Source organism: Daldinia childiae, assembly GCF_008694065.1.
Source record: "Daldinia childiae strain JS-1345 chromosome Unknown Scaffold3, whole genome shotgun sequence".
NCBI classification, from domain to species: Eukaryota; Fungi; Ascomycota; class Sordariomycetes; order Xylariales; family Hypoxylaceae; genus Daldinia; species Daldinia childiae.
Window position 1 is genome coordinate 3172067 of NW_022984644.1, and position 14510 is coordinate 3186576.

At 45.7% G+C, this 14510-nt stretch overlaps 3 protein-coding genes across 3 annotated transcripts; 1 reads left to right on the forward strand and 2 right to left on the reverse strand.

Annotated features, from left to right (window-relative positions):
• Positions 1-408: 408 nt before the first annotated feature.
• Positions 409-1151, reverse strand: GL218_03578 (uncharacterized protein; the record flags this gene model as incomplete). Its single annotated transcript, XM_033580148.1, has 3 exons — positions 409-621; positions 751-892; positions 970-1151. 3 exons carry the CDS (start codon positions 1149-1151, stop codon positions 409-411), a joined length of 537 nt encoding a protein of 178 aa, XP_033436433.1.
• Positions 1152-3198: 2047 nt separating this feature from the next.
• On the forward strand, positions 3199-5770 carry GL218_03579 (Protein bir1; the record flags this gene model as incomplete). Its single annotated transcript, XM_033580149.1, has 4 exons — positions 3199-3342; positions 3407-3700; positions 3753-3862; positions 3916-5770. 4 exons carry the CDS (start codon positions 3199-3201, stop codon positions 5768-5770), a joined length of 2403 nt encoding a protein of 800 aa, XP_033436432.1.
• Positions 5771-12465: 6695 nt separating this feature from the next.
• On the reverse strand, positions 12466-14385 carry GL218_03580 (Phosphatidylinositol 3,4,5-trisphosphate 3-phosphatase and dual-specificity protein phosphatase PTEN; the record flags this gene model as incomplete). Its single annotated transcript, XM_033580150.1, has 2 exons — positions 12466-14188; positions 14288-14385. 2 exons carry the CDS (start codon positions 14383-14385, stop codon positions 12466-12468), a joined length of 1821 nt encoding a protein of 606 aa, XP_033436955.1.
• Positions 14386-14510: the final 125 nt, after the last annotated feature.

A 14510-nucleotide genomic window follows, 5' to 3' on the forward strand; every position in this document is an offset into this window, starting at 1 on the left:
GTTCATCGTCAACTCTATTTCATTTCCCATTCAACCGAATGTATATCCAATTATAACTTGGAAGTATATGTTCAAAAGACGACGTAGGGTTAATAGCTAAGTGTCTGCATTCATTTTTAAATACTACCTGGACACTTTTATAATATAGGTATCTAGGTAATTGGTGTATATTTCAAATCAATGGTATAGAGATACACTTGAGCTACTACCTAGCCGAAAATATTTCAAGCGGTAGAAGAGATTGTATTAGACTGCTATATACAAAAATGAATGTGTTCTAAGTGTATATGATTGGAACTATTGCTCTCCCTCCGACACGTATATATATATATTTATCAAACTCCCCCCTATATATTGCGCATTCCCCCTTCACCCCCTTTTAACATGGACAGAACAAGCAGCAGCAGCTTAGTTGGTGCGGCCGAGGAGGCGGTTGGCAACGTCGGAGACGTAGTTGGCAGTAGCGCCGCGGCCGTCGCTGAGGTCGTTGGGGTTGACGGAGCCAGAGTTGTACTCGCGCAGGGCCTTGTAGATGCACTCGGCGGTGTCGGCGTCGCCGAAGTCCTTGAGGTTCTGCTTGAAGTGGGTGGTGCCGGCGCGAACCATGGAGGTGATTTGGTCCTGTGGTGTTGTTAGCGGTTGTAATTTTTGAGTGCTTGGGGCGAGGGTGAGGGTAATGAGGGATAGGTATGTATGGGACTATTCCTCCTTTTTTTCACTCGTCCCTTTTTGCTTGGTTGCGTTACGTACCTGGCTGAGACCGTGCTGGCCGGGGAAGCCAGGGCTGCCGTCGCATTGCATGAGGCCGGCGGTGGAGTGGCCGTCCATGTTCACGGTGGTACGGACACCGACGTTGCCGGTACTTTCTTGCATGATGATGGCGAAGATGACGCTGGTATCGGCTTAGTTAGTGGTGTGTTCTAGAGCGAGGTGATTCAGGGGGGGGGGGGGGCAGAGATATAAACTAACCGCTCCTCAACACCGAGCTTGGCGCATTCGTTGACGGCGTTCCAGATACGGCCAATGTCCTCGCCAGTGTCGCCAGTGGCTGCCATGGCGGACTTGTTGGCGTTGAAGATCTCCTCGAACGACTTCCACTGGTTCATGCCGGGGAAGCTGGAGGCGGGGCCGGAGTAGTGAGTGAAACCCATTGTGACTGGTTTTTTAAAACTGGGAGGAGTTGTAGAAAGTGTGTGGTAGAGTGTTGATGAAGACTTGCTGTTGATTGTGGATGTTGTGAGTGGTGATTCTTTTAACTCTGTGGTTGCCAACCTGCCCCTTTTTATATTTCCTCGAGTCCTATCTCTTCCCACCTAGGTGTGCAACCATCCCCAGTCGTGGTTAAAAGTCCTTCACTCTATCATCGTCTACCGCCGTAACGAGGGCTTATTGCCGGCAGTACTGTGATGTGAATACGCATGACCGCATCTCGTGGCCAGATGAGTTAGAATTGCCACATATCGTAGGGGCTCCCCTTGTTTCCCCTATTCCCCATATCCTGTCCGTAACTCTGACTGGCAATCATAGCCGCACAGATAATCGCTACAAGGCTAGTTTATTTCTTAACGTGTTCTCTAGTAGGTTGCTGACTGTTCTTCACTTTCACTCAAGTCAGCACGCTCTGAGATATTGGTTACAATATCGCGGATTAGCTGAGCAAGACTTGGCCATATGATCTATCATTCTCAGCTTTTATTTATTCGCCTTGCCAGACTCGGATTGGATCTTACCTAGAAGTTGCAATATCTTACGTAGCCGAAGGGCCAGAATATCGTGATGAAGTCAGCAATTATGTCATCCTTGAGGCTCACTTTAATAGCAGCCTATTAATAACCTTATTGACACATATTGGGGACCTTTGTGCAATTATTTACACTAATATTATGTGAGCTTCAATCAATGTCATATATCTACTCCCTATCTTCTAGGTTAAGTTACCTAGAGTTATAGGTACCGTAAAACTTGATACCGACTTTCATTTCGAAGCTATGTAACATAGTATTGCGATGAGAAGATTAGACTGAATATGTAAAGTATTTATTTGTATGATTTGTTATTATGATAATAAAGGAATTGTCCTCCATAAACAATTATTTGACAGTAGTCCCTAAAGAGTTAATCTTGTATGTCATCACTAAGCCCCATAGCGATACATTTGAGGCAACCAAGGCTCCCTAGCCTAGAAAATGATATAAGTCGAGAGTGGGAACACGTTAAGCTAGCTTGTTATCGACCGAACGCTGGCGTAAGCGGCGATACTCGTTTTCAACTCGCGTTGGTGGGCAGTTTGGGGAAGCCTTACTCACTCTTCATTATGACATCCCCAGATTTTCAATGCTTGTACCTGCAGATATTTGATGACGGGGAAATAGACGCTACATCTTGCTATGGGGTACGAAGGGGCCAATTAGTCTCAGCAATCTCACCTCACAGCTTACTGAGTATGAGTGTGATGAGTTAGCTATTATATCAATCGGTCAATGAAATATTAAGTCTATTAAGCCCACCAGCCGTAGAGGATTAAGTCCTTAAATAGGCCCATCCGCAAGTCTTTCCACTTGAAAAATATACGCATCTGTATTATTATATTTTATTACTCATGTTGAGCATGTAGTTGTACAAAACACGGCGTTTAAAGCTCTGTATATGTAACTAGTGTAATAATAGACACAATGCCATCTGTTTAAATAATTGTCCATAGTTCCTTGTCAGCTTATGTCTCATTGACAGTATTCTAGGTTAGGAAGCTTACCTAAGGTACGTAGCTTAAGGTACGTACATTACAAGCTACAGAGCCTCATTGAGTTAGGTGGGCCACTTTACCTAATGCACATATTTTTGTGTGGCTGAAGTAACGGTGGGGCTAATATAGGTGGGACCCGGAACGGAAAGTAAACAGAAACGCGGTCAAGCAGCCAATTGAACCCCGTTTGGCGTTTAACATCACATTGCAGTCGATTTGACAACTAAATTTCAAAGCAATTGTTTTTCCCTTTGCAGTCTTTACTCGTGTTGCAGGTGCTCTTCACGGTTATATGATGCTATTTCTGTGCATATGATATACACTTCTTCCGCTCTAATCTCGAATATCTTTTTTGCGACGCGCCAGTAGACTCGTAAAGTTCGCTGTGCTTAGATACCGTTTCCATCCGATCAACTTCCTTTGCCGACTACTTTCGCATGACAGCTTCTTAAGACATGGATACCGACGAGGCTCCCGATCGTTACTTTACCTATGATGGTAGATTGGCGTCATTTCAATCCACACACCGACCATCTGGTATTAAAGGAAAGGCTTCAAAGGCGCTTACTTGGCCGCACAAACAACTTGACCCAGTCCAAGTGAGTTTCTACGCGCGCATAGGTTTTACTACCCTATATTAATACTAATCATTGCTGTTCAAAGTTTGCTCAAGCCGGATTCTACTTCGACCCTTCCCCCGAAGCACCCGACAACACTGTTTGTTTCCTTTGCGTAAAGGCGTTCAAGGGATGGGAAGAGAATGATAGCCCATTGGAGGAACACCTACGACTGTCACCACGTTGCGGCTGGGCTATCGTCGCCGCTATCGAGGCAGGCCTAGGAGATTATGGCTACGATGATCCTAGCGATGTACCAATGGCTGAAGCGCGGAAAGCTACATTCGGGGGGCTCTGGCCTCATGAAGGGAAGAGAGGATGGAAGTGCAAAACCAAACAGGTCAGCATATGTCCCCCATCATCTCCAGTCCGATTTTGCTAAACCGATATAGCTTGTGGAAGCCGGTTGGAAATACACACCGACTGCAGATTCGGACGATATGGCAACTTGCACCTACTGTTCTCTCGCGCTTGACGGTTGGGAACCCAAAGATAACCCATTGTAAGCAGCGTGGCGTTTTTACTGCTCTCACATAAATTAACATGTTATAATAGGGATGAGCATTATAGGCGGTCTCCAGACTGTCAGTTTTTTGCATTGTTGAACCAATATCAGAAGGGTCCAACAAAGAAGAAAGGTAGAGGCAAGGGTGTTAGAGCCTCCCAGTCGTCCAGACTATCCTCTCAGTCCATCGCTACGACTGTTGCGTCTGACGCAACATCATTCCTTGAGCCTCAGGTTGATCATGACGATAGCGTTATGACTACTACGTCTGTCATGACCCAAGGTGGCACAAAGCGGAGTAGGGCAAAAAAGACAACGGCCTCCAAGGGCAAGAGGACTCGAGCGAAGAAGGAAGAGGTGGTCGAGGTGCTTGAAGATTCCCCTGAACCGCAAGAGGAACCGGCACCCCCAACGCCGCCACCGAAGGCTACCCGTGGACGCAAGCGAGCTAGTGACCCCCTTGAAGACTCGGAGCTAACAATGGCGGACGTCCCAGCAGCTAAGAAGAGAGCTACGCGCACACGGAAGGCAAGTGTTGCTGAGGCTTCCGTTACTGAACAGGAACCCGACCAGGAAATGTCCGACATAGATCCAGCTCCTAAGCCGAAAGCGAAAGGAAAGAAGGCCAGATCAACTATCACTCGCAAGACTAGAAAGGCCTCTACAGCATCTACTATATCAAATATTTCCCTCCAAGGAGATGCTGCTCATATGATGGATGACGAAGAACTTGATAGACAACTACAGGCCGATCTTGACCGACCGTTGTCAGACGACGAAAATATTGCAGCCGATTCAGATTCAGACCGAAAGAAAGTCTTACCTAAGCATAAGAGCAAGAAGGCTGCCGTTCAGAAAAAAGACCCTGCAAGTCAAAGCGAAGCATCGAATGATCATGCTATGTTCGACCCTCAGCCCCCTCATATTGACGAGGCAGTAGTTGAAGATGAGCTGAAAGCGCTAGAAGCCGAGATGGAAATTGAGCGAGTTGAAACACCTCCAATTCCAAAGAGGGGTCGTAAAGTAGGTTCCAAGAAGGCCTCGAAGCAAACAACAAAAAAAGCTAAAGAGGCCGAGTCTGCTGCGCCAGATGTCGAGACGGCAGCTGTAGATGAATTAGCCGAAGGTCATGACGTGAGTATTGCCAGCAACTCAACTATGGTCCGAACTAGCCTTGCGTCGAATGCGGCTCCTAGGAAACGTGGTCGGCCTAGTAAAAAGGCTTCAATAGTAACTCCAGACCCGAATCCTGATGAACTTGCCGATGCTGAGGTTAGGGCTCCATCCGAACCTATTGACGTCGGCAATTCCGCTGAAAAAATACCTGCAACAAAGACGAAGACTCTCTCCCCCGCAGCAGCGTCTTCTCCTTTGGTCAGTAAACCTTTACCTCCACCGCCAATGGAGTCGGATGAGCCCCAGCCTCCTTCAACGCCAATTGCCTTAAAATCTCCAGCCCCGGCGGCAAATCAGGCGGCTTTGTCACCATCGCAGTCGCCTCAGGCTTCTGATGCTGAAAATGAGCCCCCATCTTCGAAGCCCTCAAATACTGCAAATAGCTCCCGAATTGTCCTGGCTCCCATTACTGCTACGCCTATACGCACCTCACCATCCAAACGAAATGTTGTGGCTGGATTACAGAGTAATACTCCCTGGGCTGCTGTCGATGTGGATATGGTTTTCGAGGATATAGATAAAGAGAATACCTCAGGATCAGCGAAGTTCTTGAAAAGCGGTTCTGATCTCACTAGCCCTGAGAAGCGAATGACTGTCGAGGAGTGGATCTACCACAACGCTGAAGAAGCCGAGAAGAAGTTAAAACACGAATGTGAGACCATGGTCACAGCCTTCGAGAAAGAAGGAACGAAAGCTATGCAAGCTCTTGAAGGCCTTATCGTCGACTAGGCGAAGAACAATTGGGTTAGGTTTAGGATGGTCCAGGAATAACGACTACTACAGTGCGGGTCTGGGTATGATAGGATGGATGTTACGATAACCACATTGGCGTTGAAGGTTTGCTTTCGGATACAAGAGCTGGACGGAGCTGAGATTAATGCGATTCATCCCTGATTGTCACTAAATGAGTGATGTGAATAGAACGATTCAAGCACGAGTGTCGTTGTATCATGGTCATTAGCTCTATCATCATATATATCTGGACGATACTAAGATGTATTAGTCGTGAATTTTCGGTTTATATGCTACACGCATCTTTGAGGCGCTAATACTGTGGTGAACTTAGTGACTGAGCAAGGGTATACCTTCGTCGTATACCTTAGTAAATAGATTTAATACCCGGTTTCTTAAGCTATATTTCAAGCATTGACAAAAAGGTAGGTTCCCATTTTAAGGGAGATATTTGGGGGGTTTTGTTTTTCTTATAATATGTAATTTACGTAACTAGGCCTTTCTAGCATTTTTAAATATCTAAAGACTTAACATTAAATCTGGAGTGGTGAGCAAAGGGAAAGGCCACATTAAAGACAAGGACTAGGGTAATTGATTGAAGAGCGAATGAGATGAGAGGGAGGTGCCCAACTGAGTAAGTGGATACCTACAAAGTCGTGAACATGTTTGTAGGTTGCATAGTTATTCCGTTTACGAAGAGGGGATTGCTAGCAAAATTATCACGAATAGTAACTCTTAGATATATAGTACCGATGCCTGCATACGTATCGTATGCTGAGTTTATTGAATTTGAAAAAAATAACCTGTAAAAGTTACGGCTTTTTTGTAAATTTATCGTGTTGTTAATAGGTACTCCAGACACCCACAGGGCACTGACCTAATATGTAGTAAATCTATCACGATAAACTTATAGAGGTCCGGAATAAGGTCTTCTTACTTTAACATTTACTAAGTTATAAATATTAGAATTTCTTATGAGATAATTATCTATAATGATTGGATATGTAAGACTGTTCGTAGCTTAACTACATAGGATCAATATGTTGAGAGTTCTATAGTTCGTAAGCTAAGACTACTCGACCCATGATTGCAGTTTTATTGGTACGCTAAAGATATGTGTTAAGTATGGGGTTGGCGGTCATTTTGCTCCGTTCCTGCATTCTACCGGCAGCTTATGCGGCTCGGCTACGGAAGATTCTTCGCACTAGAACGACGCTACATGGTATTATTATGTAGGTAGTTATATTATAGCAGAGAATTTAGCACAACTTTTTAAAACAGGTAGTAAATAAATATAAGTGATACAATCGACTCTCGATCCCGTGAAAAGCATGTAGTACGTTAACATTATGGAGTTCAGTTCTAGGTTCAGGGGTAAATACAATTACATCTTATCCACCAATGAGATAACTCATAGATTTTATAGTTCACTCTTCAGAGCTGGAGTTGTTCAACAACTTTTCTTCTCTTAAGATTCTTCGGCTATAGAGCTATACTGATATTATATTAGATTAGTTTGGTAATAGGTTGGTATGTACCTAAGCGCTTAGTGCCTATATCACGGTCTTTAGTTACAAGTACACAGTTACAATGTAGATGGCAACAAGCCTAAGACTAACATATGCAATCACACAAATTCAAGTCATACTCAATAATAAAAGTATAGCGAGGGAGGTCTATATTATACTATATAACGAATTGAATTGGCTGTGGAATTCGGACATGAAGGACAGTAAACCTCGCGATGGTATCTTTCCGCTCAACTCCACTCGCAGCCAACTCCCCCCATTCCCTCATTGACAAGATTTAGAGGCCGGCTATTAAATATACATCGAAGCGAGCCCCCTTTATTTCCCCTCTGGTTTTCCGATAATTAGAAACCAGAAAAATCTTCCCAGTGGTCGTAAAATCGTCTATTGACATGAATATAAATACTAGTCGTTTTCGGTTTTATAAGATTGATCGGGACGGGGAGAACCGAAATCGTATCGGAAGACAGCGAATGCCGGTTCCGCCTGTATGATGGTAGATCCGATCTACTGAATGGGCCGGTGGCTTGAAGTCGCCCACCGAGCTCCCCAATGTAGCACGTCGTTGGTTTGCAGTCGGGACGGTGCTTGAAGAGATATCGCATCTAAGGTCGGACGAGGGCAATGGGGTACTCCCTGAGTCGGCGCTTGAGGACCTCGTGCGAGACCGTGCTGTTAACTGCGCCCGATACAGACTCGGAACGAGGAGCGGGGGAGGTCCCGTTGGTGTACGGGAAAGGGGCAGCAGAGCCGACCTGGAGCATGGCGGCGGCGGCCAGCAGAGCAGCGAAGAAACGAGCCATTTTTTGGATGTTTTGAGGGTCTGTACCGACAATTAAGTGACAGGGAGTTGAGAGCTGCTGATACGGTTGACGGAATCGCTATAGGAACTGCTGTGAGGTTCTCTCATCAACTTAGGGGGGAGCAGATAGACCTCCTTTTATGGTCGTGGCCGGCTCACGGCCGTACCGCACAACATAGGATCGGCATATGAGTTGCGGTATTCGTAAATAATGACTGATGTCCCTAGGTAAATCTTCATATCTACTACCTCATAGCAACATTTACATATATGAATTCATTATCAAAGAGACCAACCCAGACGAACCCACCCCGTCGACCAATCCCACCGGGGTTAATGCCTATCTCGACAGGGCCACCCCAAGGCAAGGCAAGGCCAGGGGCAAAATGTTAAACCAGTAATATTCTGCGTTCGCAGATCGGCAGCCGGCGCTACTGGAGCAGCCGCATGCCTAAAATTTCAGATGGTGGTGACATGGGTGGTCGGTGAGTATCAACTACCCTCGCAAGCTTTATCCTATCATCTTCCATGAGGAAATATCCTACTGCAGCTATAGACGCGGCGCGAATCATGCAGCCGTGACCCAGACCGGAAGAAGTAAACAGCGTTACATACTTGCCCACTCGGTTCACTAATTAAGCGATTGCGGCGACGTGACATGCTTAACCTAGTCAAGTACGATATGTATTCGCCATCCTGGTCTACACGTTGCCTTTTCCATAAACTTCATTGCTTGGTAATGGTTCGAACGACTATTTCCAAGCAGTTGATATCACTTTGCGTAACAATATTTGAGTCGAAGTAGCCAGTAATAGGTAACCCTACTCACTTATAAATCAATTATCTAACTGGTTACGCGTGTATTGCCCCTCGGAGTGAAACGCCAAGTCATCACTGAGTTAAACTACGGTCCTGGCTGTGGCTCTATAGGTAATGAAGTTGTCATTATTCGAGAATGCATACGGTTGAATTCCCATCGAGGAAAATAAGAGGCAAGTTTACTGGTCCATAATCAACCCCGGTCTACTATATACCTATGTACCTAACATACATAAACTCAACGTGCATGAGAAGAAACTAAAACTGGCAATCAATATCGAAAGGGGACCTCTGCAAGTGGGGTGATACAACATTAACTCGTTGGCCCTATGTAAAGCCCAACCAATGTAGCCGGTGTTCCTATTTATTACAAAAAGCCGGTGACGGGCCCAGAGGTTACATTAGAAGAACGGGAAAATTGTAAAAGCTTAGGGAAGCTTGTCTAGCTCCTTGGCGAGATACTAGGAGCTATGTGTGTTTCCGCCCTGCGATGCTCTATAGAGGAGATAAGAAATAAGAAACTCAAGGGAGTATCGTGTGGACTCCAACGTAATAATTTATTACGTCTCTTTCGTACGAGTCGATAGATATGGGTTCTGATGTTAGATGTTATACGGTCCAATAAGAGATGTCCTGCCGCGTATGGTAGATTATAATTCAACTTGTCATCGGTGCATTATTGCGTTACAAGGAACTTATACATAGATAGGTAGATAGGTTAGGTACATACCTAAGTAAGTAAGTAGCAAGAATAGACACAACTTATTGATATGTAACCCCCATTCTCTACGAAACGCGTGGACCGAGTTTCCCAATTCCGTAAATCGTTTCGTTTCAAAGACGATGGAGGCTACAAAAGGTAAACGGCACTGAGCTGCATAACCGCATCAACAGGGGAATCCAAGTGCCGATCATAGCGTGCTGTTTACATAGTCGCGATTCAGTGCAAGATTCGCTACCAGCCGAGGGAAATCTTTGTCCTTCTTGGCGTTACCCATCTGCCAGGCACCCAGGCACGGAAGAAGTCAATTAAGGCTGATCTTCGCCTTTATCAGTAGGCGGCATGCAGACTGCATAAAACAACCTCCGTTATCTTCTTGGAAAAGACCTGTATGTACATACATACATACATACATACTTCTCGCTGAACAAAGAAAGAGAAAGAAGAAGAAAAAAAAAGATTGGAGACGATTCCCGGAGCTCTGGTTATAGCGAAGTTACCGTATATGGAATTCCGAATCTTTGAAGATCATCTCTTACATCAGGGTTAGGAGAATTTTCCCTTAACGTAGGTAGAATTAGTCTTTCATCCGAAGGAAAAAAAAAACAACACCCAGCAGAATATTCAGTACCTATCAAGGTAGAATAACGGCGATCTTCGGAGACTCGGAAATGTATACCTCAAAAGATTCTAAGATACCCCGAAGAAGAGTAAGAAGATTGTGAAAAGAAAAGCTATCGCACTGGATGCATCACAACGTGGTAAGGCAATACCCCCCCCTTCCTCATACCCTACTATAGAAAAGTCCATCTCTCCCAACAAATTCTTACCGAGAAGCATAAAGTCGTAACTGGCATCCCTTTCGGATTCTAGATCTGCAACCTTAAAGCCTATTTATCAGCATGTCCAATCAAATAACCACGGCTTATATTATAAGAACATTCTGGTCGCCATGTAGTCTCATAAGAGCTGTCACTATCAGAGTCTCAGTAAGGAATCGCATATTAAAAACAGTCTAAATTTGCTAGAGCGAGGCCCTTGGCAGTGAAATTCTTTTTATCTACTCGCGATGCTGTAATTAGAAACATGTATGTAGGCATGTATGTAGTCAATATCGCTTATTCACCAACTAATGCCGCTTCATACGCCATCACACATTTCTATGCGTACCTACCTACCTACCTTAGGTACTCCTTGTTCTTTTTCTCCCTTTTTCTTAGCTGCAACGTCTTGGCTTCATACCCCAGGTTTACAATCTGCAAAAAGATCCCCTACCAAAACAGAGATCCCCATCGACGCACTCGGTCCCAGTTACTGTGCGACGTGAATATTAGCCGCCTCGAAGACTTACCTACCTAGGTGGTGAGAATGTTAGCTCACAGAAGAACTCACCTTACAGCATAGTGCAACGCTTCCCGATCAGCGTCAAACATAACACAATCCCCCCATCAACCACGTTTCGGGGTCTCGGACTACACACGACCGAGAAGAACACACAATAATATATCCGTCTAGTCAGAAGAAGAGTCCAGGAGCTCCTTTTCCCGTGCTCGAGTGCTATGGGAAAAATCTCGACCCTCGTATCTGTCGACCAGGACCAGCAAGTTAACAAGAGATACCTAGGTAGGTAGTTAATAGAAAGGGACGTGAAGACTTCCGCTCAGCCGGTCAGCATACATGGTCTAGTAGATTCCGTAGTATCCTATTCCTGCTCTTCTACTATATCCTATCAGCATAATATCGCTCCACTTCACTTCACTTCACTTCAACACCGGCGTCCCTGCTTATATTCCTCCAGATATACGTTATAGAGCGTCTTCCTCGTCGGATATCACGTATCTCAGCGAAGCTTCGAGTAGCTTATAACGGATATTAGGTACCTACCTACCTACCTACTTAGTTGACGTAAAGACTTAATACCTCGTCTATAGATCTAGGTAGGTACCTAGCTACGACGACCTATTATCTTGACAACAGCCGGTCCATACCAGCTAATTTTACTTCAGACCTGCACTATTCTAAAAAAGGGGTATTCGACCCCTACCTAACCCCGAGCAACATCATGGTAAATAGAATATCCTACCGGTTAGAACCAAAAAGAGCTACAAGGCTCCAGCAATAAACAAGCGCCAACACAACGGCCCTTAACAGAGCCTCCAGCCGTACAGCGATCATCTCCCAACTCCCACCTGGATATCATCATCATCATTCATCAATAAGGTATATGTATACGCGGACGCGAACGTCTATCAGTTTCCATCTTTCCATGTATTATGTCTCTTCGCGCCCCTATTTTCTCGTACGATATTCCAATCCAGCCGCAAATTCTACCTCGAATGACGATGATCTTACCAATTGTCGTCAAACGCATCCCACGTTCCGGTTCCGGCGGATTGACGTTTGGAGATGCGAGATCGTCGGTGAGTGGCCCTCGGATACGTAAAAGGTGCTGAAGAGGGAATTGCTGCAACAGATCAATTGCTTCGCCTAACAAGAGTATGTATATCTATCGCCGTGGTAATCAATCATCCAACAGTCGTATACTAGATCCCGGACAAGCTCGGGCTCCTAGGGGGGGAGACCGTAATATCGGCTGGCTTGGGAAGGAATACGGCTTGAGCTAGGTAAAGTTGTATACCTGTCTTAGGTATGCATATTAAACGGTAACCCGTTTTAGATCCTCTTGAGTATGGATGTTTATACGATAGGAATTAGATGAACCAAACCGTCACGTTATGCGCTATCATTATTATGAGTATTGTCATGATATTGCTGCCAATCCATATTAACAAACGATGACGATCCATCATAACCCTCCCTGTTATTTCCCACCGCCCTCAGGTTTAGGCAGCTTGTCCATGTATGCAGCCAGTTGCTCATCACCGCTCTGCTTCCCCCCATCAGATGTGGTTCCTAGGTTCCCATCATCTTCTCCTTTGATATCGGATTGTGTAGCTACGATATCTTCCTGAGTTTCTTCATTTTTACTTTTAACGTCCCCGGCAGCTTCGTCCTTGATGCTGCTAGCTTGGCTGACATCTGCGCTATCGGGGCTTTGTACTCGTAAACCTAGATGTCTTTCATTGTACGGATCCTCGTTATTACCACCTTTCCAGTCGGCGGCTGGCATCTGCGGAACAGGTGTGTTGATGCTGGGCATAGGCATGACTGATTCCTTTGCTTCACCTTCTGACACGACAGATCTCCACACCACTGCAATTCTATCAGCAGCACGTGTGCCCTTTTGGCTTGACCCTTTTATTCCGTCCAGTTTGTCCCAATCAATGTCAAAGACTCCGTCCAAATCTGGATTGCCGTCCTGTTCAGGCCCGTTGCCCTCGAAAAAGGTATTGAACCATACATGTGCTACGGCAGTGACCATAGTGAATCCCATTGCGGCGGGCGTACGGTTGCGTCGTTCGATACATATGTTCACATCACTACTAGGTAATTTAATCGGCTTGTGAGGTTTGAAAATAACGGCCATGCCTCCAGGTTCGACTTCAGCATCGTTCTTAGAAGTTGATGAAGATGAACTCGTGGGGATCGTGGGTTTGGACTGGGGACTGTTTTCGGGCATACTACGGGTTGAATGTAAGGATTCGGTAGATGAACGCTGGGGGGGACTGGAAATAAGCTTAGGAACCGGCTTCCTTTTCAGTTTTGATGTTGGCAACTGTGAGGTCTGCTTAGGGGGCGTCACTGCAGACTCATTATTATTTACTTCGTCGGTTCGCTTTGCTTCGTCGAGGGCTTCCTGATCCGTTGTAGAGTTGATCCCATAGCCGGCCATATCATATATCATATCCAAAACTCCGGGGTCGCCTGGTGCGTTGCCTTCAACTATGACTCGCTCTTTTTTCGAAAACGTGTGGAAGATCTTGATCTTCTTGCCTCCGTCCACATAACCTTCAACGGAAAGCTTGACGCCAGAGCGCAACCCCCAAACATGTATTTCGATAATTTCCAACTCTCGGTCAACGTATTTCTTCCCCCCCTTGGTCCAGCGATCGACGTATCCTATCCATCGTAGCTGACTAGGGATGGTCACGCCTGCGCCAAACTTGGGTCGCATTCTTCGCTCTGTGAACCTTGCAAGTGCCTGCTCCGGCGTCCAGCCGCATTCAGCAATGAGATAGCTACAAGCCATCGTTCCGCTGCGGCCCTTGCCCGCTTTACAATGCACAACAACTACACGGCCACCTTTCTTATCTTTTTTATCTTTCCATGTGTCTAGGACCTTCCCAACTAGATTCTTCTTTTCACCGTGAGTCCCTACATTATCAGCGTCGAGGTCGTTTCCGTTCAGCCAGTTCCGCATGCTCGCAATGATCATCGGTACCAGCCTGAACGGGGGTGGGTGGTGATCCGGCCAGGGATAGTGTCGAATACGGTTGTAAACGAGCTCGTCCGGATAGCCGGTACCTTCGGCGCGAAACTCCCATATCGCCCAGTTTTTGTCATGTTTAGAATTGAGAAATTCGACAAGGCGGTCGAGGGGATTGCGATAGGCACGTTGGGGGTATGTCTGAGAGGGACCGGACCTGACGATAGGATCTCGTCAGCGCTTTGTTGGTTACAGTAGTGAAGCTGTAGAAAAGGAATAGAAAAATAATAGAAAAGAGGGGTGAGACTGAACGCACGTTGCAATTATATTATCTGTGACATAACAGAGATCTAACCCTGCTTCAGGATGTCTGGCGCGAGGTCCTGCGACGATCTGGCGCAGCAAAGAAGCCATTTTTTCGAATCTCTTTATCGGTATAACTTGATCGACGCATTGGCATCGTGGGCTAACCGCTCGTCTCTACAAAATATTGAAGTAGATGATAAGGCTATCCTATCCTACATGATATTTATTTTCAA